Source organism: Sturnus vulgaris, chromosome 2, assembly GCF_052056855.1.
Source record: "Sturnus vulgaris isolate bStuVul1 chromosome 2, bStuVul1.hap1, whole genome shotgun sequence".
NCBI lineage: Eukaryota > Metazoa > Chordata > Aves > Passeriformes > Sturnidae > Sturnus > Sturnus vulgaris.
This window is the reverse complement of record NC_142244.1, coordinates 89,582,374-89,607,244: the sequence shown is the minus strand read 5'-3', so window position 1 is coordinate 89,607,244 and position 24,871 is coordinate 89,582,374. Positions and strand designations below refer to the sequence as shown.

At 39.6% G+C, this 24,871-nt stretch overlaps 1 protein-coding gene and 1 non-coding gene across 5 annotated transcripts; both read left to right on the top strand.

Annotated features, from left to right (window-relative positions):
* The first annotated feature begins 1,316 nt into the window (after positions 1-1,316).
* RNF149 (ring finger protein 149) lies at positions 1,317-23,895 on the top strand. Of its 4 annotated transcripts, none has more exons than XR_015801622.1 (8): positions 1,317-1,920; positions 9,209-9,459; positions 12,309-12,377; positions 15,215-15,297; positions 15,766-15,862; positions 18,600-18,795; positions 19,152-21,190; positions 23,295-23,895. XR_015801622.1 is itself a non-coding variant. In XM_088160042.1 (8 exons), exons 1-8 carry the CDS (start codon positions 1,455-1,457, stop codon positions 23,303-23,305), a joined length of 1,203 nt encoding a protein of 400 aa, XP_088016168.1. In that variant the 5' UTR covers positions 1,440-1,454; the 3' UTR covers positions 23,306-23,459. The 4 variants fall into 4 exon arrangements, 3 of the variants coding, with proteins under 3 accessions (XP_088016168.1, XP_088016167.1, XP_088016169.1); XM_088160042.1 differs by lacking the exon at positions 19,152-21,190 and adding an exon at positions 16,381-16,410 and having other exon boundaries at positions 1,440-1,920; positions 23,295-23,459; XM_088160041.1 differs by lacking the exon at positions 23,295-23,895 and adding an exon at positions 16,381-16,410 and having other exon boundaries at positions 1,440-1,920; positions 19,152-19,352.
* On the top strand, positions 21,491-21,606 carry LOC148224889 (small nucleolar RNA SNORD89). Its single transcript, XR_015802031.1, has one exon. It is a non-coding gene; the product is annotated as a small nucleolar RNA SNORD89 (small nucleolar RNA).
* Positions 23,896-24,871: the final 976 nt, after the last annotated feature.

Sequence of the window (24,871 nt, the reverse complement as noted above, 5' to 3'; positions counted from 1 at the left end):
TGGAAAGTAAGTCTGTAGAATGATCATGTCCATTCAGTACCCTAATCTTGCACTTATATACTTTTTCCTCCAGACACGGCACAGACCCTGACACCATTTTTCATCCTTCTGGAATGAGCTCCTCTCAGCACAACAGCACAGGCACCGTGTGTATCTGACCGCGCGTAGCTCCGCTCCTTTCCCCCTGCACGTCCGTGCTTCCCTCTGTTCTTTGCTGGCTTCTGGCCACCTCTTGTTCCCGAGTGTCCTTGCCTCCGGTGCTCCAGCTTCACTCCTCGGGAAGCCACGCTGCACCCTCGAATGAGGGCGAGGTGCGCCCCGGAGGGTGCGGTGGTGACTCACTGAAGTTGACGCGTGTGTCACAGCCGGGGCTGGTGTGCAGGACTCGGGACCGCCCCCATGGCAGGGTCCAAGGCCGAGTAGGCCCCCAGGGCTCGCTGGCAGGGGCAGGCGGGTGCCAGGCAGGGACAGTGGCCACTCCGTGCGGGAGGCGCTTCAGGTTGATACCCGTGGGCCCCAGTTGCGTGCAGGGGCCGGGGCTGAGCTGTGCTCCGTAAACAGCCCCGGCACACCGGGGGCAACGGCCTGTGTTAAAAACAGAGCGGCCAGTAGGGCTAGGGAAGTAATTCTCCTCTTGTATTCGGCACTGGTAAGGCCACATCTCGAGTGCTGTGTCCAGTTCTGGGCCCTCAATTCAAGGATATGGAGGTGCTGGAATTGGTCCAGAGAAGGGCAGTGGAGCTGGTGAAGGGTTTGGAGCACACGTTCTATGAGAAGCAGCTGGTGGAGCGGGGGCTGTTTAGCCTGGAGAAAAGGAGGCTCAGGGGAGACCTTGCCACTCTACAGCCACATGGAAGGATGCTGTAGCCAGGTGGGGGTCGGCCTCTTCTCCCAGGCAACCAGCAACAGGACATGAAGGCACAGCTTCAAAGCTGCGCCAGGGTGGGATTAGGAGGAACACTAGGAGGAATTTCTTCACAAAAAGAGTGTTAGACATTGAAGTGAGCTGCCCAGGGAGGCAGTGGAGTCACCAGGTCTAGGAGTCTTTAATGAAAGACTAGACATGGGACTGAGTGCCGTGATCTGGCTGACCTGGCGGTAGTCGATCACAAGTTAGATTCGATAATCTCAGAGGTCCTTTCCAACCCAATTAATTTTGAGACCGTTTAGCTGCCGCACCGCACAGGCCACAGGCCCCCCACTCTCCCCGCCCGCCTGCCTTGTTTGCCGGCCCCCCCCCCTCTCCCGGCATGCCGCGGGGCGCGGCGGGGCGGGGTGGGGCGGCCTGGCCCGGCCCCCTGCTCGCCCTCAGCCGCGGCGGGCGGGCTCCGCCCCGGGCGGCACCGCGGGTACCTGCGCGGCGCGGGGCGGCCGCGGGGCAGAGCGTGCCGGCGGTGGTGGCGGTGGAACGACCTGCGCACGCTTCTCCTGTCCGCGGCGGAGGCGGCCGGGCCATGGTGCGTCGCGCCCGGCTGGCGCTGGTGGCGGCGGCGCTGGTGGCGCTGGGGGCGCCGCCGCCGCCGTGCGCGGGCGCCCGGGCGCTGGAGTGGTACACGGCGTGGGTGAGCACGTCCTATGTGGAGCCGCTCAGCAACCGCACGGTAAACGGCCGCACGGAGAGCGGCCGCTACGGGGACAGCTCGCCCAAGGAGAGCGCTCAGGGCCATGTGGGCATTCCCCGCGGCGCCTCGCCCCGCCACATGGAGGGCTGCGCCGCCGACACCGACTACGACGTGCCGCTGCCTCCCGGTGGCCGCGGGCCCTCCGAGGGCGACCCACCGACCTGGATCGCTCTGGTGGCTCGCGGCGGCTGCACCTTCAAGGACAAGGTCACCAACGCGGCGCGGAAGCGGGCGGCCGCCGTGGTCATCTACAACGAGGCCCGCTTCGGCAACAGCACCGTCTCCATGTCCCACCTGGGTGAGCTCCCCGCGCTCGCCGAGGGGTCCGGGGGATCGCTTTGTCTAAGGCCGGCCCGCATCCGTGATGCGGCTCTGCGCCGTGAGGATGGGGATGTAGGGAGATAGAAATCCCTGTAAAAATGGTACAGAAAGCGGGAATTTTGTTTTCTCTTCCTGTAAGCCACGCTGGGGAAGGGCCAGGACCGTCTTCTGTCTCCCAAGTTACGGGCCGGGCGTCAGAGAGGAAATGCGGCACAGCCATCGGGACCGGCAGCCGTGTGGCAGACAGGGGTGGGAGGCTTGGATTTCCTTTAAGGATACCTTTTTGCCTGGTACCCTCCGGCAGAATGGCTACAGCTGGCACAGGTAGGCCGCTTTCTGCAAGCCATGTGGAAACGCACCAGGTTTCCCGAAGATGCCTTCAGGTGCTGTAGCTATTTGAAGATAGCTTTTCGTAGAGGCTTTGTTGTAGAAGCTTCATCGTCCTCTCCTGCGCAGGTCTGTTGAGAATGAGAGAGAGGTGTGAGCATCAGGTAATACTTAAACGCTCGCAAATGCAGTAGGAAAACTGGATTCTGGAGAAGGATGTCGGCTTGTCTCAGCGTTCTGCTGCTGCTTGTGTAGCCTGCAGAAGGGTTCTGTGATTTTTGCTGAGTTAGGAATCCAGATGTTCTGTCACCACAGTCCCCGCTTGGGCTATGACACAAAAGACTTGCTGAATTTTTATGGTTATGACAATATTAAATGCTTAAATCAAGGAGGCAAAAAAAAGCTTCAAAACTTGGCAGTAAAATCTGTGTGCTTTTGTAGATTTTTGAGAAACTGCAAGCTCTTCAGAGGAGGATGTGAAGTAAAAAATTCTGTAGATGTGTGCTTCACATGATTTTGCTACGAAGAGTTTGTTCGTGTCTAGGCTCTCATTCCTGGTTGTGAGGAAAGGAAGGACCAGGGACTTGGGTGAAATAAAACCATAAAGTGTTTCTAAAGGAAACCAACTTATTTTCTTAGTGTAGTGAGCTGAAAATCTAAGCCAGGGAGCTGTTGCTCTACTGCACGTGTGATTTATCTATTGGAAAACACGTCTCTCTCTTGGAATACCCAGTGGCATCAACTGGGGGATTGCAATCATGATGATTGTTCTTAGTCTGCTGCTTGCTTGAAATCAGCTGGGCCCATTTCGTATTCGTAGTGCACTGTGAAACTTGAGGTGAGATGCTAGATAAAATGAACCTTTGGTTTTGATCCTAGGTGGTGATTAAGATACTTTGTTGTGTGGTACTGTTTTCATCTGAAACAGTTTCTTTTTCTTTCACCCTGTATTGGCCAATCATTACACATTTTTTTTGCTACATTCTTCTCCATTCCCCATTGTAACCTCTCAAAAGTTTCATTTACTCTTTTGTTGAATCTTTTTCTCTTTCTCTCGTCTTGCTTATTTTGTAATTTTTTTCTTTTTTAAATCTCTTTTCTGCTATCGTCTTTGTGCTACAGAAGACCTTGGGCTTAATACTCAGTTTTGGACTTCACTAGTGTAGCCACATGTGCCAGTGGCGTACAGAGAAGTTCTCGTTGGGTTTTTTTCTCTTGAAGTGGCAGAATGTTGTTGGTGAAAGCTCCGCCTATTTAGAGAGTGTGATTTAACATAGTGCCTATATACAATAATACCTTTGTATTTATACTGACTTCATAAATGCCGGTTCGACCTTACGATCGTTTGAATGGGATCATAATAATATATCACAATATAATTACAAACTCTGATGTAGTCATAAATGTTTGTTTCATGGCTGACACTGTCAGAAATGTAAATGTTCAAACACTTTCAGTGAAAAAGTGGAAATAAAGGAAAAATAAAGGGAAAAGAAAATAATTTGGAAATAAAGGGAAGAGACAGTGTTAGTGTTTTAAATCTTAGGCTTTTTTATGAGAGATGATAGAAAGGTCTGTGGAAAACTGGCAAGGAAAAATGTGGAAGGTAAAGCTATAGTTTACAGGATCTACCTTTTCATTTCTGTGACGAGATTTGTGAACTGGCACATAAGGAAGCAAGCTTTCCTTCTGGGAGGAGTGCTGAGGATAAATACTCTGGGAAATCTGCAGTGCAGTAACTAAGGAGTGGAGTTATATGCATAAGTAAAATCCACTTAATGCGTTCGCAATTAGTGGCACTGAAAATGATGTGAGATGGAACAGTGGTTACGGCTGCTAGAGATGCAGCCCAAATTATGTGAAGGTGATAGACAGCTTTTGTGATCTCAGTGCCATCTTTTCATTCTCCTCCTGGAAAACCTAGCCTTTGAATTTTCTGGGATGTGTGTGTGATACACGTGTGCTATTTTTGTTGGTGGTCTTTTGGTGTTTTTAGGCATGTTTCAGCCTGAGTAAAAATAGAGGTTCTTGATTAGGTGAAGAAATTATTTGCTGTATCTGGCGTCAAACTGTTTAAAAAAGGACAAGTATTCCAAATAATCTGTATTTTTCACCTTGTAAGCTTCATGAGTGCAGTGAGTAGGGAATTTAACTAAAGTTTTGAAACAAGAGAGTCGAGAATTTCAATGTGTAGCCTTGAAATCTTGAAGCCCTGAAATTCAAAAGAAGGTTCTGCAAATATGGCTCTACTGATATGTCTCATTTCAAGCCCTTTGCTCTCTGTCCAAATTGCAGTGTTTAAAATGCTGGATGACTTCTTTCCTCGAGGAAAGTAATAGTGACACAATTTCATGCGTGACTGAGAAGATTTTTCCATTGGAAAACTTAATTTTACCCAAATTACTTGGGGAGTTGTACTTCATTTACTGAATCTGAATGTTATAAGTTCAGACTTCCATTTTGCAGACTTGGCTGGCAGGCCTAACTGTTCATTTTTGGTGATGATAGTGAACTTAATACAATACAGAAGCTTCCAAATACTTTCCAAAACCAAAATAAACACTGCATGTAAATATTAGCTGGGAGTGGATTGGAGAGGAATCTGGAGAGGCAAAGTTTGGAGTGTTGTGGAGACCAGACTAAGGAGATTCAGAGGCTCATTTCTGGTTCAGAAGTTTGGAGGAGGCAGAGGTATATTGCAATGGAAAGAAAACAGGGTCTTCTGGTTCTATAGTTTTCCTGTTACACTTCATGCTGGGCACCCGACCATCTCTGTATCCCCCTCAAGCTAGGATTTGGTGATCCTGATGAGAACATGAGTTAGTTACCTTATTGTGGACTTTGGAATGAAATGCGGTTGTGCTTGACACGCAGGGATAGGAGGCACTGCCTGTAATAGTTTGAGGCAGGTCTGGATTAGGGCTTTAATTCATGGTTTGTGGATTTAAGGGAAGCTTGGGACTTAATTTGAGTGTATGACTTTGTCTACATAATAAAAATGGTCTTTGATTTGCCAACATATATCCAACTAACTCTTTCCTCCGTTGTCATGTTTTTTAATGCACATGTATTGAACAAAACAGATGCAAATTACTTTGTGCTCATGATTCTATAAGTTGTTAACATATCCAAAGCAGCAGAGTTATTTTGGCATGTAGTTCAGCTCTTTGCTACATTGCTTGCAGCACTACTCAGGATTCTTAAATGGTGCATAATTTCTGTATTACTGCTGTTTACTACTGAAAGTTTCTGGTACTGTAACTACTGAAAGGACAGTGCCTTGCATAAGTAACTATGTTGCATAACTATGATGTTGAGCTGGTAATGGTGTTCTGAAGAAGCAGGAGTCGCTGCTTATATCTGTCTTATAGATAAAAGTGTATATGTATTGGAACTCAGGTGGAAAGAGAATGTGTACCAGTGGCTATATATCCTTCTTGAGGCAGATGGAAATACAACATGCACCAGGGATTAGGTGAGATGAGGTTGGGGTAGATGGTTAAGACAAAGCTTGTTATGGGATTGTTAGCATACTGTTAACGTTTGTTCGGAATGGGAGCTAAAAAGAATATTTGGTGTTAGTTGTGGCAATATTAGTAGGGTGCCTATGTTTAAATAAACCAGTGGACTGATCTTAAACATTTTTACTAAGATGGTTGAACTCTGGGAGCTTTCTGACATTTCTCAGGAGGACTAAAACGAGAGTGTATCTGTGATTAGTGACAGAAAAATAGCTTCTTCATCTCTAAGCATGAATGGGAATAAATGTAGTTTGGTGTGTCTGGAATCAAGATCTGTACCTGTCCTACTTCTTCCTCATCAGTAAAATGATGATTTCCTTTAGCAAGAAAATATTGGGAGTGGTAGCAATAAAACTATCTGCACTGGCAGGAAACATACCTTCATCTTCAGAGTTCCAAATTTGCCCTCTTTTGCAAGTATCCTAAGGATCTGCCTGCCCTGATAATGTTAAAAAGTACAGACCAAATTTTAAGTACAATCAATTTCACTGAAGCATCAATCAAACCTAGAAAAAAGTTTACTCTTAGAGTAAGAATGTGTTTATTTGTTGTAAAACTAGAACGTTATAGAAAGGCAAAGCCAATAGAACATGCTTTCAGTAGATGCATATATGTGACACTTGGAGTTCTCTTTATAAATGTGATTTGAGGTATCTGAATTGTGTGGCAGTTGAAGAAGCTGATGGAATGACTCACCATCATTTCAGTCTTTGAATAATGAGTTTCAGAACAGCAGGCTAAAATTAGCAAGGAATGAGTTAAAACCCTTAGTGTTACAGGCTGCTCAGGGCAACTGCTTCTCTGAGACTGCTCTTGTTCCTTTTGTAATCATGGATTGCAATTATTCTTCTCTTCTCCCCCTTCTGTCTTGTGGCCTTCAATGCCACTGTGTTTAGTTGCAATGTATTTTTTATGGCAGGTTCATCAGCAAATCTTTAAAACTGTTAAAATGCTTTTAATGGGTATTTATTTTAAAATGTATAGTATACTTAATTCTAAAAGTGGAAGGTGTCACACTGTCTAGAAGCCATTGTGCAAAAGTAGCCTGACTTTCATTTCAAGGAAACAACTGTCTGGTAGTTGGCCATTCTGGGGACAAAGCAGAGAAGGACAGTACTTATTGTTGTGGGGGTTTTTAAATACTTCATCATTAGAAATAATGCAGAGAATCAGATAGCAGGATTAAACTGACTTAAGATTTCAGGACCGAGGTAGGAATTTACTGATTGAAAAATCCAGGCTGCCTCTAATCTTGAAACTTCCTTTTCTTCTTTAAGCTTGGATGAAACCACATAAATCTTGCCAACACATTTGTACCATTCCTTGGCCATCCTTAGGCACCCCTCCTGTTATTTGTACCTCTTACAATTGATTTAGGACACAGGACCTAATTTCCTGATTTAGATATGGAGATAGCAGTTCTTAGCAATGTAAGATAAATTCCTACTTCCATATGTTTTTTCTTGCCAACTCCCTGTGGAGTTGTGCAGGATCAGAGAGCAGAGAGTGTTTCACACTCTTCTCTGAGTTTCATAAGGCTCTCTAGTAGTGTTTTTGTGCTGTTTCAGAGAGAAGACAAATATTAATTAAACAATTTGTAGTATGCTTGGACTTGGGGTATCATGTAAATCAACACATTGTTGGTAAGAAGAACTAATTAGTGGAGCCTGGGTGCTTGTTGTCTGTCTTCAGCTTCACTGCTTTGTGTTTCCAAACACATCCACCAAGCAAGGCAACATAGGTGGGGTGGGTGTTGCTGGTGAGCAGAGTGGGATGCCTGAGGGGAGGCACAAGTTGGTGTAACCCCATTAGGAAAATCTTTTTTGCTGGGTCTGGATCTGGCAGGCACAGGTGTAGTGGTTCTTACAGTAGGTGACCAGAGGTGGGATGGTTGTACTGACGTGAAGTTGGGAAGGGAGGTTTATTCAGCTAATATCTGGAACCTTTAGTTTTCATCCAGAGCAAACTATTTATGCCTTATGGAGGGAGAAGTTCTACATACACAAGTGAAACTTCTGCAAATTTCCCTTGGCTTGGTAGCAGAGTGACCAGACTGAAAAGCTGTCACAGCCAGAATTGTCTCAACTAAAGAAATTTGGTTTAAATAGTTCAGCATATAACTCTTTGTCTTAGTAGGCAAGGTGGCTGAGGCCAGAATGCAACTTTGAATTTTGAAAATCCCTATTTGATGTGATGTTATAAATAAGGAAGCCATTTCTTCTGATATAGCTTCTCATTATGGAATCTGAGGGAAAGAGGCTTTAAGCCTTCATGTGGAGGTCTTGTTGCAGGTAGGTAGTCTTTTGTGCATCTAAAAAAGGTAGCTGTAACATTACAGATTTAGCCTTTCAGCTGGGAAAACCCCTCTCTTTTTCTTCCTTTCTCTTTGAATCAAGACTAGTTTCACTTTCAAAGGTAGGAGAGCAAAGTAAACCATGAAGCGGTGACTTAGCAAGGTGGCAGCAGTGTTGGTACACACAAAATAAGAACTATTTGAATAGAAATATCATAGAACAGTGAAAATGTGACATTTTAAATAGGTGCATTTGTTTGTAATTTGTTATATAATATTTGGGTTAGATATTTATCAGAATACTGGATATTCTTCCAGAATAAAAGTGGAATAAAACACCAGTCACAGAGGTCTTTGGATTCTGCTAGTTTGTCTTGATAGTATCTTACTGGAATTGGTGGCAGGATGTTGCCTGAAGGTTTTAGGTTTTTTTGAAATTAGGTTTCTTTCATATGGATTGAGAACTCTAGACTTCTAATATATTAGAAAAACGCTTTTGTTCACTGCTCCCAAATGAGTCACAAAGTATTTCTTGAAAAGTCCTTATCATGAAGTCTCATTACATTTTGAATATTTAGTATTAAAGAATCTGTAAGTATTTCAATGTTTAAAATAATTTATTTAGTTTATTATTAAATATCTGAATCTTTTTTCTTTTGTTTATATATCCAATGTAATTGGGCTATAGATTCAGATCGAAACTAAATTGAAGTGTCTCTCTTTGATGTTCACATACTGTCTCCATCTGCAACTAAAATTCCCACGCTGACAAATAAGACCGGCTGTTTCTGAGTTGCAAGCTAGAACTTAAAGTGCTTCAAGATGAATTGTGTATGACTTGTCTGGCTTTTTTGCATGGATCCACATCTTACCTCACTGTGGAATGATGACTATGGGCCTTGAGCAGTATAAGGTGCATCCGTTGAACTTTATATCATGTTTGAGAAAAAGGAAAGGATTCTTTACCAGTAAACTTTCTATCAATTCTGCTATGCCTGAAAAAAAGCTTTCCTATAACTTTGTTTGCTGGTCGTAACTGAAGAGGCCAAATTACCCTCAAGCAAAAATGCCTATATTTTTATTGTGACTTCTGACTTTTTTTCTTTTATTATTCCCTCCAACAGGAACAGGAAATACAGTGGTGATAATGGTTGGCTATCCGAAAGGAATAGAGATATTGGAGCCAGTACGAAGAGGGATTCCAGTGAGAATGAGTATTGTTGTTGGCACACGACATGTGCAAGAATACATTAGTGGTCAATCAGTTGTGTTTGTAGCCATCGCCTTCATCACCATGATGATTATATCACTTGCTTGGCTCATATTTTACTATATACAGCGTTTCCTGTATACTGGATCACAGTTTGGAAACCAGGTAAATGGAGCTAATGGCACTTAAGAATATTTACTTCCTTCTCGTGTCAAATCAGTTGCCTAACTTTGATTGTTTATTGAAGCATTCTTGAAGATCTATGCCTTCTTCCTATTTCGCTAACTGTGAATGCTGCACAGCAACAGTTAGTGAGCACTAATAAGCACTATGCTAATTGGTATCACAAGTTTGACTAGTTATAATTATTGGATGCTCATATGAAGTAATGAGAAATACATTTAGCAACTTGTCAACAACAAAGTAAGGGCAGCTTCTTATGTGATCTGTCACCTAACTGAACTTCCTTCCTTTTGACATGAAAAGTTTTTTTGTTCTTCTGTAATTTTCATTTTGAAAGTATTAACTACACTAACCAGATTTTTTTAATGGAAAGAGACCAAGGTAAGTGTTTTGGTTTTTTTTTTTGTGTGTGTTTTCTTATAAAACCCACAAATTCTTCAGTGTCAAATTTTTAGTTCTAAAGCTTTATTAAAACTACTTTTGATGCTTGTAATTCTACAACTCTACTGTAGAGTTACTGGACTACAGCAGACTGAAGGTGTGAGATGTGTGGTGAGATTCAGCTCTCTTGGGCTACTCAAGGTACTGAGAACAGTGAGAGTGCTGAGGAGGTTTGGAAGGAGTAATTTTGCTCCTTATTTGCCCTTTTTATATTTCTGTACTCAGAAGAAAAAAAAAAGCCAGCTTTACTTTTTTCCCCTGAGGAAAGTACTTCATCTGGAAGGGACCTCTGGACTCTTGCAATGAAGAAAGCAACTTTTATGGAGTCGTTAAGGATGCAAGCCCATCTGAGTTTTGAAAATACCTTAGAATGGCACTTACCTCTGCTTTTCAGCTACTGCAAATAGGTTAGGTTTCTTCCATGATCATCATCAGATCTACCGTTTGCAGGTTCTTTCTTTTATCCTCAGTTTAGAAAAAAATATTGTTCCAATTAGTGCTCTAGCATGTGTTCTCCTGCCTTTTCCTTGACGATGTAGATTCTAGCTTTGGGGGATGAGAGAAGGAATTTTTGTTTGCTTTCAGAAGTCTGAACTCTGTTTAGGACTTAGAGGACTCTTCTAGGAAAATACTTAATTTCTCTTCAATAACTGAGGATAACACACAGGACTTCTGTATTGGTTAAACTTGTGACCTTCCTGAAGTTTTGGTTTCCTTTTTTACTTTGGTTTCTTTTTCACTAAGCTTTAAATCTTAGCCTTTACTTTCTGAGAATACTTTTGGGAAAACAAAATTTTTGAGTAGTATTTATAGGAAAAGGGATGTGTTTCTGTGTTGTAATAGTTGTTTGGTGAAGAAAGTTGCTTCTTCCTGTTGCCTTTTAAATAGTTCTTGTAGAGGAAAGTTCACATGCTTTATGAAGCATTATATCATATAATGTATTTTAGTTTTGAGGTTGTGGATGTGTTGTTTCTTAGAAACATGTGCCACAGATTCTCAATAGGATTTTGCTATTGTCATCCAAGTGTCAGTAGATTTTGCCAGTGCTTGTCATCAAATGCTCCTTAAATAAGTGAAACTCTAACAGTAGAAGGTTACGCCTTTTTCTTTCTCTTCTAAAATGGCCATTGAAAATAAAAATGATGCAAAGTTGCAAAGTGTTTTGACGATATTAGTCAAGATGTATTTTTAAGAGTCTTAAAGGAATTTTGGAAACAAAGCGTCTATTTCTAACCCAAATCTTGTTTTGCTTGGCTTACAGACTCAATTAAAATTAAAACTTGTGAATTAAATATGCTATGCTTTAAAGCAAGCTGCAGTGTAACTGCTAAATGAAGATGGGAATCTTAAGATTTATTCTAATATCAGTTTAGCAGTTAAACTATAGAAGAGCTTCTTCCTACTGAAGATGAAAACAGGATTGTGCAGTAAAACCTGAGAAGGTGGAATAGGCTTCTGCTGCTTGTTTTTGTCCATTTCTGGGAGACTTTCAGACTACTTATCTTTAACACCATGAAAATTTAAAATTCACAATTTTCAGTACTCTACATTTATAAAAATATATATCTCATCATAATTATTACAGAGAAAAGCTGTGATAATGGGTCTGGGGTTTTTTATTCGTTATGAGATTTCTTTACTGGGAGTTGCTGCCAGGCAGGTCAGCATCTGCCAACTGGGAGTGTTTAGTTTTTCAGTTTCTTGCAGTAGCTAGCACTTTGTCTTGGACTACAGTACTGCTTTCTTTCCTTGCTTCCCCTCTAAGCATAATTATCCTGCATAGAAGTCCAGTATGGTGCATCATGTCTGTAAAGCCTTTCTTGTCATCTCCTTTGCATAATGTGTCCTTTCAGTGCAAAGCTTTGTCCAACGCAGGAGACAGTGTTTAACTGAGGGGAAGTATTAATAGCTACAAGCAGCCTTTTGACCTGGTGGCCGGCTGTAGGCTGCCTGGAAGGATTCCACCTTCTCCCAGTCTGGTGCAAAACGTACGGTGTGCTTGCTCATGGGCTTGCCTAACTGGAAGGTCTGGTTATATGGCTGTTGTTACAGCTCTGCTTGCCTCTAAAGCTTGCACGGGTTTCAGCTTTCCTGAGCGGGAAGGGCCTTAATGCCGGCAGTCAAGACGCGGGGCTGCGGCTGCCGGTGCGCTCAGCACCCCCCTGCACGGCTGCGGCTCCTCCTGCTAGCAGGGCACTTCCAGAGCCTCAGGAGCGCACGACTTACTGAGCATCTGCTGGCTGGATATATTTTATAAACAAATTCATTACCCACAGATCAATTGGGGTTTTTTTAGACAAATTCAGTAATCCATGTGGAAAGCATTTAAAAACTTTGAATGTAATTCCTGAAACTACTGTCTATACTAACGCTTAAAATCTTATTTCAAGGGACATAGAAAAGAAACCAAGAGAGCCATCAGCCAGCTTCAGCTGCATACAGTGAAACGTGGAGAAAAGGTAACTCAGTGTCTCTGGCTATTGCTATAAATTTTCAAAGTGGTTGTAAAGTCTTCAAAGAATTTAAACTAAAATTACCCCAACGTAATTGCAGTGTGACATATACAATTTTAGGCTTATGTTAGGGCCTTTGTTTTAAAGGCAAAATTTAAAATTAAAGAGTCAAATTTGAACGACTTATGAAATTACAGCTACTTTGTTGCAAATAATATCTGGTTATGCAGAATGTATAGGGGCTGGTACTGTAAAGATGAGGAAACATTGTTATCTTTTCAGCACTTGAAAACATCAACAAGTGGATTGCAAAATACTTCCGCATAGTTATCACAGCTGATGTAATGTTCTGTTTTCTTAAAAGAACATTCATCTTGTTATTGATCACAGGGCCTTAAAAGTATAAAAAGCTTTGAAAAATAAAACACTTGTTTCATCTTTTGACATATAATACATTAAGGAGCTGTGTAGACTTAACCTGAAGCATACATTTTAAAAGTACGTGTCTATGTTATGAAATAAAGCTAATCTAAAAATTAAAGCAGCTTTCAGGATGTTGGCTTTGATAGCATATGGCCTAAACTCAGCTGTATTAGAATAACTGAAGTAGAAAATGCCAACATTTTGAAAGAAAATATTTTAGTTGGAGTTTCGGGAGTGTTGATCCTAGATGCAAAATTAGCTTCTGACTAGATTTCTGCTGCTACATAGGCATTTTTTTCCCTCCAACCCATGTCATACTTGATGAGGTTTTTTTTTAAGGGCTGATTTACTTGGAGATGAAAAACAAGGATTATGTTATTTTTAAGTCTATGAATAAAATTAAAGTGAAAAAGGATGTTGATATGTAAAAACTTTAAGAGCTGTGGTCCAGCAGAAGCAGTTCCACTCAGGTCATGTGCTACAGAGAATATGTCCTTCATTTAGTAAATCGGTTTTGACACTTAAAAAATTCCAAAAATGTCTTTGAACTTACTTGCCTTTTCCATCTACGCTTTCAGCATGCTTAAATAGTGTTTTACAAGTATTTCTTACTTTTAATTGGATTACCTTTTGATGGAGCTTAGCATATATTTCAAGCTGTGAGCAGAGGGATGTTTGTACTTCAGTTCATACAATGGTGACATCAGAGATCAAGAAAGATGGAATTGAACCTAAACTTGTATAAAGCACTATCAGAGCAGAATGTCAGCATAGGAAGAAAGGGACATAGGAGGGTCACAATGAAACCTCTGTTAAAAACCACATGGAAGATGTTAACAGCTTTTCTTAAACTGATGTTCAGTAAAATCCTCCAAATAGGATATGTATTGTATGATTTTTGCAGTATACAGGGAGTTCCTTCCAATAAATAGACCCTTTGCTAAAGTAAATAAAATGGGGGAATTTGTTGTTATACTATATGCTGGTTACCCCTATGTTCATTAAGAAAAGTAGAATGAAATCTCTGTTAAAATAGAGCTTTTGTGTGTGGTAAATCTCATCTTATTAATGTGATTTGAATCAACCTGCTACCAGCAAATTTATGTAACTTACTGATGCAGAGGTATTTTCATGAACTAATATAAATTTGTCTGGACATTTATCCTGTCTACTCTGTAAATGTACATTTTTTTCTTTAAATATTTCCTTTCAGCCATTTAAAAAGAGTCTATTTCTTTTATTGTGACGCAGTACAGTCTTTCATTATCCCCACTTGAGGTTGAGATATTTAACTAAAAATAGGTCATATATTAAAAGTGTATTTGCTATCGTGTAGATTTTTCCTGAGAAGCTTATGGGATTATTGTAAAATGGACACTCATTTGAGTATGTGCTACATATGGTATGCTTGGATTTTGCCTCTTGTACAGAATAAAACGTTACTTGTCATAGAATAAGCACTTGTCTTAACTTTACTTATGTAAAAAAACAGTCTTAATGTAATTTACTTAGTAATTTAAGGCATTAATTGTGTAAATTGATAGTGCTGGGGAGAAATACTGGCCTTGAACTTGAAAGTTTCCTTGCAGAACTAATTAGTTTGAATGTTTGTTTTGAAATTGAAGTGCTTCAGTAAGTTGTAAATTAAAAATATTAATTTTGGGGGGATGAAAGCAGAGGAGTTTTCCCACTGTCTGTTCTTCTAATAGTTAGATTTTGTACAGCTCAATTAATGTTGGATTATTTTTCTTGTATTTGGAGCTATCTATCATATTTGCACTGCAACTCTAAGCATGGGTTCAAGAAGACAGTAAGATCTGTTAGAAAAGATATTTAACCCTTAGATAAAAATAGAAGTAGGGAAATTATATTCTGTCTAGTGTGAACTTCAAGAAAAGTTTTAAACCCAAATTTCATACTTGTGTTCTCTTCTGTCTGTGAAGGAATATCTGCTAGGATGTGGTAGAAAAATGTGAAAGGTAAAGAAGAGGTTTGCAGCATTCAACCCCAAAAATCTCTTCCTGCTCTTGGAAATCTTTGGGACCATTCATTCAGAATTAGATTGCACACTTTGATTTGTGCTGACCTCTTTTAAAATGTTTTCATCTTACAGCTACTTTCAACTGAAACATTCCTGTGCTTCCACGAACAAAGCCAATATATGAGATTTAATGAATTACTTAGGATGTCATGTATAGCTATTTAAATTAGAAAATCTGGGTTTGGCTGCTCTTAGTATTTGATAACTTGATCAAATCACCTCTTGATAGAATCTTGAATTAAGTGAGATATATTAAATGGTATAGCAAATTTAAAAAAAAAAAAAATCTGTCTTGCATTCTTTGTAGCTAGCTATTATACAAAGCTTGTTCTGTAATGAAGTATGAATGTAATAAACTTAAATATGTTGTCATATTTAGGGTTTAGATGTTGATGTGGAAAACTGTGCTGTGTGCATTGAGAACTACAAATTGAAGGACACTGTCCGAATTCTGCCATGCAAGTAAGTTATCATAGTTATTCTTTAGTCTTTAGCATATTTGTCTGGAGAAATAGGATTAATTTCCTATAAATTCTTCTGAACCTCTGGTGGCAGAGCTGAAACTGCCTTTTGTATGGCCTGTTAAATGTTGAAGGGCACTGTGAGACCACTTAGCACTTCATATGTATGTGGGGGCAAGGAAGCAATTGGGAGAACTGTAGGGGTGAAGTAGAGCTTGCTTAAATTAGAACTGTACACTGTTGAACTGATAACAGCATGGTGTCTTTGTGGTTATTAGCATCTCCTCTTCAGAAAGCTGGCATGAACCAAAAGGTTTGCAGAACCATGTCTGTACTAGTAAATTGAGCAGCAGCTAATCATCAAGATTATAAAGGAAAGGTTTATTTTTACTGTGTTAACTTGCACACTGTTTGAAGGAGGGGTGTGTGGCTTTCATGATAAGTTCTAAAGAGCATTTATTTTCTTTAGGCACATCTTCCATAGAACATGCATTGATCCTTGGCTTTTGGACCACCGAACTTGTCCAATGTGTAAACTAGATGTTATCAAAGCTCTGGGATACTGGGTATGTTGCACACTACTTTAATCTTCAACCTAGAAGTACAGTCTAGGAGGCAAGACTTCATGTAACTCTTCAGAATGAGAGCAGCTGTTATTTGACAAGACTCAAGAAGTTGGGCAAAGATGCAACGAGTAATAGAATGAGAACCAAAAAACTAAGGGAGTTTTATGGGTATGACCTTAAATATGTTGAGCAGCTTATGAATCTTCTTTGATAACCAATTTTTTCTATCTCCAGCTGATATTAATGAATTTTAAGCAGAGGTGAGACTGTTTGCTCAGTCTGCAAAAATATAATTGAAAGAAATAAATCTAGAACATATATTTGATGTTGTTGAGAACTGTGATTCAGAGGAAGAAATCGTAGTTTTTTCTACAGGAATGTTTGTGTACTTCCACATATGCCCTGTGATTTATCCCTGTAAATGAGCCTGTACTTAAAACCTTCCTAAAGACATTCACCAGAAATTGGTTAAGTTGGTTAAGTAGAGAAAATGATGTGCTCTCATTTCTTTCTGACAGCACCAGAAAAGAGAGATGAAGACACATGCGGTAGGTTACTCAGTCACTGTTGATAAATAGTCTTGAGCTCCACTAAAACGCAATAGGCAAGAATGTACCTCTCTTATCTCCTACTGATCTACAGAGATCTCTAGAAAATAGGGGTGTTTTTTTTGGTTTGGGACTTTCCTTTCATAGACTAGGTCTGTGTTTTGACTATCTTTTCTCTTACTTCATTGCAGAGACTTTCCAGATCTGTGGAAGAGTGTTATGAATTACTGTTTTGTTTTGTCAAAGGGGACAATACCCTTGCTATGTAATATGTATATACCAGATTTTGGTGCTTCTGTGTATTCAGACTTTACCCAGGAGTTGCAATCTCATTGTCATGTGGAATAGCTATTGCTACTTTAATTTGTTATATTGGAAGCTTGGTTTCTGCTCACATTCAATTATTGAGGTTGATGTATCTTGTGTTATATGCAGAAGGACTTATATTTTTGAATACAGGCTGGAAACTCAAATACTGGATCCTTCAGAATAATTATATTCCCTGAATTTGTGCTGTTGCAGAGGATAGTGGTACTAAGCCCACCCAGGACGAGTAATAACTCCTCTGCTTGTTGGCTAAAATGACTTTTGGACAGCAGATTGAATAGGATTATATTAAATAGAGAAACCCAGCTCATTTTTCTAATGAAATGAGTCAAATGGGTCTTGTGTATGCATCAATCGTTCAAGTCTCACTGAAGCTAATAATGTGGGAAACCATTCAGGAATTTTTTTCTAGCTTAGTTTTCAGTTTGATCTAGGTTGCCCAATCTAGTCTGTGGAGTGATTGCCTGAATGTTTTTACTGATGTGAAGAAAAGAAGTGCAAAAAGCAAGGCAGCTTCTCTCAGCACTGCACTCTGAACCTGCAGAAAAGAATGTGCAGACTTATTATAGAAATGTACTAAACCTTCTGCAGAGAGGCTCAAGGCTCAGTTCAGTTATGGACAACAAATACTTCAGATGCTTTTACATTTTTAAAGGCTTGAAGTAGAAAAAAGGCACTAAGTCCTATGACATGGCTTTTGTAAAGAGCAGACTTAAGTGGTCTAGTTCTTCATTAAGCTATTTTTTAGGAGAGAAAGAATTGCAATTCAGAATGTCTGACTGATTTTATAGATAATTTCTGAATTTTGTAGTTCAGTGCTTATTTAACTATTTAAGTTTTGGAAACCAAAATCATTAATGCCCCCTCCTGTCTGCAAACATAAAGATAAGTATCACATGTGTCTTGTGTTCAACTGTAGCATGTCTATAGCACATTAAAATTCAGTACATTTTAAATTATGTTGATTTGATGCTGAAGAAAGAATCAGCCTAGAATTTCTTAAATTTTAAGATGGGCCTTTGCTAGTTGTTCAAAGAAGGGAAAAATACTTGCTAGTAAGCAAAAAGAATAGCTACTTAAACTGCAATATATTTGTTTATGTATAAATAGCATCAGTATATCTATGGCAATGAGGGTAGTCTGTTTAGCTGTAGAAACAGAACTGTATGTATAGGACTTTGATCCATTCTGAAAATTAATTCAGGGTTGTATAGCTCACTGTATGTATAGGACTTTGATCCATTCTGAAAATTAATTCAGGGTTGTATAGCTCGTGCTATACAATAGGTGAAATAGACCCCTTTGCCTGTGATGCAGATGTTGTGTTCCTGCGAAGTGACACGCCAGTGTATTTGTGTTTTTGGAACAGACTTAAAATTAGGCAGGAGATAGAGGAGGAGAGAATTTGGTTCTGATGTAAATGTTTGTTCACCCTAGTAAAAAAAACTTGGCCAACTACTATCATGAAAAACCAGGACTTAGAGACTTCTGCAAACTCAAAGGATCAATCTCGGTGGGGACTTTGTATGAGCTGAGCCTGTTCCTAACCTTCAGCAATACTGTTCCTACAGTGTTGAAATAATCCATCCAAAAGGCTGATTGGGTGGACTCTTCCTGTCTCTGCTCTTGGATTTGGGGTGGCATTGGAGAAATGGCTTTTCTTTTGGTTGGCTTGCTTTCTTTGCAGTCAGACAATAATCTTGAAAGTGGACAATATCGATACTCTTCCTAGGAAGAGTGCACAAGTAATAGCTAAAAAATGATCTTATTCCCAATAAGGTGAGGTTACAAAAGGTGATATGGAGGAATGTTGATGTCTGATGGTAGACAAAAGTGACAGTTAAATATGTTTAATTTTGAAGGGGGACCCTGAAGATGTACTTGAAGTTCCAATACCAGAATCCATAAGTGGCAGCGTTTCAGTCGGAAGTCTGAGTATTGCTTTGCAAGATGATGACAGAAATGAAGTAAGCGAATTGTCAGCTTCCTCCACTAATGAATCTGTATTGCAGTGTACCAGCTTAAAAGAGGATGCAGGGGAAACCACAGCATTGCTTGGTAAGTAATTCAGTGTTTTGCTGGACAAACCTTAGCACTAGACATTGCATTAGAAGCCCTTCTCTAGCAGGTGTGAGCAGTTAGTAATGCAGTGCAGGGCAGACTTAGTGGTGTCACTTACTACTGGTCTTCAAAAAATACAATCAGATTTTCAAAGAACTCCGAGATGGAAATAACTGGATTTGGGGGAAAGAAAGATATAAGCAGTGTCTTAAGAGGATTACCCAGAGAATCTCAAGAACCTTAGGTATATATGAGTATGAAGTTTGTTGCCAGAGTCTGGATTAATGTAACAGATAAAGCATATTAAAATGGTAAGACAACAAACAATTTTTCTTATAATTCCTGATTTCTAGATGTGGATGCCAGTAATAACCGGCATGGAGAACATCTATCTAATGGAAATTCCCACTGAACTGCTTCATGGAAGATATCTTGAATAGACTGTTGAAGAACTATTATTTTTTATTTAATTAGTATGGACTTTTGTCTAGTGAACAGAAAAAATAACAATGTAAATTATTTTACCTTTCCAACTTTTCTAGCTGGTGTTCCAAAAGGGCTAATAACTAAGAATTTTGTACATAGGAGGATTTTATAAAACCTCCTCTGGATGTCTCATCCTAAAAAAAAAAATGCAATAACCCTTTTTCTGTAAGCATTGTTGCAATGTCATTGTGTTCCAGAGGGCTGTAACAAAGATGAAGACTAGGCAGTGAAAATAACGTAGAATGGGTAACGGTTAAATATTTTGGATGCACTATTTACATTCAGTATGTACACTTGGAGAACACTTACAAGCTACGACTATTAAAATGTTCTGAAAGTTCTGATTTGTTGTAATTGGAGATGAATATTCTTAGAAAAGACTTTAACCTTGAAGGAATCAAATAACTTAATGGATATGATGTGTATCCTTTGCTTGTGATGGAAAAATTGCTGGTTGCAACATGTAACAAATACTTATTCTATCTTGTAATGTGCTCTACTCAGAGTGGATGCAAAGAAAAGGAAACCATCTCCATGTTGCTAGCTTTTTATACTGAATTTGGCAGTAATAGGTTGTGCTAGGTGGTCTTCACGTGCTGAGCATGTAGACATTTAGTATATGCACACTGGTTACCTCTTTCCATCTTAAACTCAGTAGAACAGAGGTAAAGGGCTAATTATGGCTAAAATATATTTATTAGTCTATTTATAAGAATTTACGTAATTTCTTCTTGCTCCTGTTCCCATCCTGACCCACTTTATGTACAAATTGAAACTGTTTATTAAGAAATATAAAGTTTGGGTTAGTTTTGTTTTTTCTTTTCATTTGTGTAAAGATGCTGGAATTCTCTTGGATATTTCACATTAGGAGTTTTGACTGGGTTTGCCATTAGCTTTTATTCCTTTCTTTTAGATTAGCAGTATTGTGCCTTATAGTAAAACACTTAAGAAATCTGAAGCATCTGAGAGTAAATATAAACCCTGGCATCTCCCATTATGACCTCTTATTCAAATATTTATATGCTGTAAGTGGTATAAGGAATTGCTGAACTGTTTTGTAAAGAAATATGTATATTTAAAACACTACTTAAGAGTGTTAAGTGAATTGTTTAGGATTTTAGCAATGTCATGTTATAAATAATATGCTACATTCCTCAATTTTGTTTTGTAAAGCTGTTGCTACAGATTGCTTAAAACAGTGTCTTTCACTAGACATTTATTTCAGAGTGCATTTTGTTTTTAAAATGTATATTTGGAATGTTTTTAAGAAAATATGCAATTCTTTTTCTAACTTATATTGAGCTTCAACGGAAGCAATAACTTTTTTTAAATTTTAAAATGAATGTTCCAGAAATGACAGAGGGGAAAATATAATCTGAACTTCTACTTTGCAGAGCAGATGTTTCACCCTAAATTTCCTTCAAAAAAATTTCTGTTAATGCCTACTTAAAAAAAAAAAATCTGCCTCTTCCCTGTAGGAGTATAACTTCTAGGTTTACTGAAAAACTGTCAGGTTGTAGTTCTGATGTCACCAGCAGGTGCAAGTTTTTGTGATGCCTTTATCTTACAAGAAGCACATGAGAATGAAATATGACTGACCAACCATCTCCAAAACTGAACAAATAAATAAACAACCTACAACTAAACCAGACAATGTCTAGGGACACTTACGTCTCCAAAAGAAGCTTATCAACATTTCCAGAACTGCCTTTTCAACTATCTCTTCAATATTAAAAACTAAGTCTTCTCCCTCTTCTTTAACACAAAACTGAACATTGATGTAGTAAATGTTGAGAGGGTTTAAACTCTAGCTCAAGGAGGAACCAAAAGAGAAGTGTTGTCAGTCTGTGGATTGTGTCTTGCTGATACCTACAGCACAGTATTCATTCCAGAGAGGAGAATTGTGGTAAGTACTTGAGCTTTTATGTAATACCTATAAAACCAAAAGCTTTTCTTAAGAATTAAATCTGAGATCTGGCAGAAAGCTGGAAGAAAAGCTAAGGAACCTGAAAACTGAAAAGTGTGCTTAAAAACTCTGGTGCTGACTTAAAAAAATATCCGAGTATGAAGACTTCTGAGGTCTGTTTCACATTCTGGCAGTGCACCTGTTTCATTTCAGTCATTCACAAAAAGAGTTGTTTCAGTCAAATTGGTTTGCACATAGTTGATGTTTGATATAGTTAGGTTTTCTAAGGCCAGCTATACTGCTGAGGAGTGATGACAATAAAAGGCCGAATTGCAGTGCATCCAGCAGGCAGTTTGCTCTCCATGGAAGCACAATGACAAAAATCAGCTGAAGCGAATCACTAGTCTGACCTCAGTCAAAAAGCTGACATGCATTAGTAAAAAGAGAGGTGGGATGAAAAGTGTGGGGCACAAAAAAGGCAATCTAGGATGTTTAAAACAGTAGCAAGAGAAGCTTAGAAACAAGAAGCATAGGACCTGCTATTCCAGCTTACATTGAGTAAACATGTGTAGGCTGCTGTAGGTAAATACAGGTGCACAGACTTTGCTGATCTGGATCCCCACTAAGTTGAATCAAATTGGTATTGCTAGTCTCTAACACTTCACCTACCAAAAGTTTTCATGAAGGTCAAAACCAATGTGTGATTTTTTTATTTTTTTTTTCACCCTCTCCATGAATCCTTTTTGTAGAGTAGGTGCCTCCTGACTCCCCTTCCATTTGGGGAAGCTGTAATCTGCCTCTGCTGCTTCAGTATCCTGCCTAGTGTGGGAGCTGCAGCTGTGTGTGTTTTGGGTTCCTGCTGCCTCCCCCTTCCCTCATCACTTTTCTGAGCTGCACAGTTTTTGTAAAATATGCAGGAACTTCTCTTGGACATCTCTGTCCCTTTGTTAGATTTTGCTGTAATCAGGCAGAGTGCTTCTTATTGGTGGCATTCATGTGGTATCATTATACAAAAAGCTAAATTGCACCACCACAAGAAGTCTAAAGCCCCTCAATGATGATGCTGAATAGATCACTTGGGAAAAATCCCTAGCAAGACTAGGGGATGCTGGTTTTGGGGAATAAGTTTTATTAGTGTTGTGTGAATTTGCATGGCTTTGCTGCTGTTTCTGTTAGGGAGAAATTTTGTGAAGTTAAGTGATTTTTAATTTTTTTTTAAAAGGAGAAATTAACAATTGTCTTAAAGGAAAAACTGGAGGTCCCTCTTTGTTCAGAAATTTTAGTTTAATAATAGTCTACAACTGACAAACTGGAAAAAACTTGGTAGAAAATAATTGTCTATACTTCTTTCAGACTTGATAGCAAGCAAGAATGAACCATAGACATTTCAGATTTAAAAGCATGTTAATGGTTTAATTAGTTGCAGAACAAATTTAACTGGAAAGTCTGGATTTTCTTTTACTAATGACTGCTAGACTGGATTCTTCTTTGGCTCTAAGCAATGCTTGGAGGAGATTCTTGGCATGTACGAGAGAAGTTTAATAGGATAGCATTAATTCCTTTCCCCTGCCCCTTACCCCCCACATGGTATGTGGATGTAGTCCAGTAGCTTGTTGCCAGTAATTAGGGCTAGATTTTGGAGGTCTACTGGAGGAGTTGTAGGATAATCTACCTACAGTGGAAATGCCTTCAATCCATGCTCATTTAATAAAGTGCATACCAGTATATTCCTGCCAAAGCTGGCCTGTTGGCAATTCTGGTCCTGTTCAGGTTGTAACTGGTGCAGAGAAACACCATTGCAACACCTTTGTCAAGTGTGCAAAGCTGTTTGTTAATTACCTATTGACTTGGGAATGGTCATTCAGGTTTTTTGCCCATTCTGCAAGGTTTCTCTACAACCAGCCAGTTGTAGTTGGGCAGAGTTCAGCAAGACTGTCCCCTTGGGTAAGTTGAAGGGATGCAATTTTGTAATAGGGCCATGGTGAATTACAGTTCCTGAAATGGAATGTGTCAGCATCAATTTTTTTTAAACTGGAATGTCTGTAAAAAATTCTAACATGTCTTTGAGACTGGTCTTTACTGGATGTGTTCTTTTTTCTCATAGGTGATATGTGAAGATTTGAGAATTGGAATTAATTGAACATGCACAAGTCAAGCTGAAGGCTTTTGGTTTTGTTCAGTATGGGTCCTGATCTCTCCTCAGATATCCTGCTGTATTGCAAAACTTGATTTAAGAAAGTTTTTAAAATAGAATGCCTTTATAATTGCATGTATTTGTGTGAAGAGTGCATTACCTGGGACTGTCCATTATACTTCCATTGGACCTGAAGTTCCTTTTCGCTGTCTTAAACATGGTAATGTTACTGCATTTTTAAATGAGCATATCTTTCATTCAGAAGAGCAAAGTAAGTTTCCATCATTTTGTTAGTCTGAAGCTTAAGTCCAAAACTTTGAAGCCACTTACTTCTAGTATAAACATAGACCTGCAGAGAACTATTTGAATTTGCTAGTCTGTCAAAAACTATTCACAACTGTCTTTTATTATAACCTTGAACTAATTCAGTTGCATTGTTTGGATTAAGCACTTGTGTCTTTTCCATTGTGTATGTACAGTTGTAAGAATGTCAAGTTATGCATTGTTGTTGTAACTTAATGGCTAAAAGCTCAAATTCGATAATAAATTATACAGACCTTTTAAAAAGCAACATCTGAGAAGCTGGAGGGTTTTGTTTTCTTTGGTATACTTAGGAAGTGGATCTGAGACACTCAGCACTAGCACACCACAAAACAAGTTTGACTTCATGCTGGGTAGCTCCAGGGGCGACCCTTTCAGCATGTGGTGCTTTTCCCATGTCACCAGCACTTGGGTGGGCTAGGTTAACCTTGGTTGGCTGCTTAGTGAGGAGTGGGAAAATTGGGGGAAGAACTTGTGGATCAAGATAAGAAATAGTTACCAATTACCATCACAAGCACAAGAGCTGTGACTTTATGAAGATTACTTTGAAATGGCAATAAATTAGTTCTAGAGGACTAAAACTACCCTTCTGTCAGCTGACACTTTTCCCTTCCATGGTGGCAGGATAGGGAAGGGGGTGGGGGGTGGTTGAGCCTGTGACAGGTGCTCTCTGCTGTTCCCTCCTCACCCTTTTGTCCTGCTCCATCCCGAGCTCCTTCCAAGGAGCTGCACTTCATAAAGAACTACTTCAGTGTGGATCCTCTATCTGGTATCGACCCCTCCAGGGTTAGCACTGAGCTGCCACCAGCCTGCCTGAGGGCTTCTGCTGGTCTGGAACAGGGCAGCCTCAGCCTATTCTCACACTGGCCCCTCTGCACTTCCCCAGTGCCATAGGGCTCTGAAATTCATGTCTCAGACATACCTATGATAACATCGTAAGATTTCTTGATAAATCCCTAATTATTGGATTTGCCACAGAACTATAAAAATTACATATATCAGTACAATTCAAGCAAATACAGTGAAGATGCAGAACAGCTAGACTTAGCTGTAGCATAATAGTAGCAACCTTTGGGGGGGGGCTTAAATTTTTAAAACTAATTCTGTAAATCATAAAGTAGATAGCAATGACTTCAACTAGTAGTAATCATTTTTATATTGGAGCTGTTACTTCATCATAGCACTGCAACTTACATTTCAGACTAGTGTTTGGAATGTATGTATGT

Bases quoted from the DNA above. Each gene is read 5' to 3' on its own strand.
- RNF149 (XM_088160041.1), top strand. From the start codon at position 1,455: ATGGTGCGTCGCGCCCGGCTGGCGCTGGTGGCGGCGGCGCTGGTGGCG. The intron at 1,921-9,208 runs GTGAGCTCCCCG...TCCCTCCAACAG, and splicing joins CGTCTCCATGTCCCACCTGG to GAACAGGAAATACAGTGGTG. The intron at 15,863-16,380 runs GTATGTTGCACA...TCTTTCTGACAG, and splicing joins TCAAAGCTCTGGGATACTGG to CACCAGAAAAGAGAGATGAA.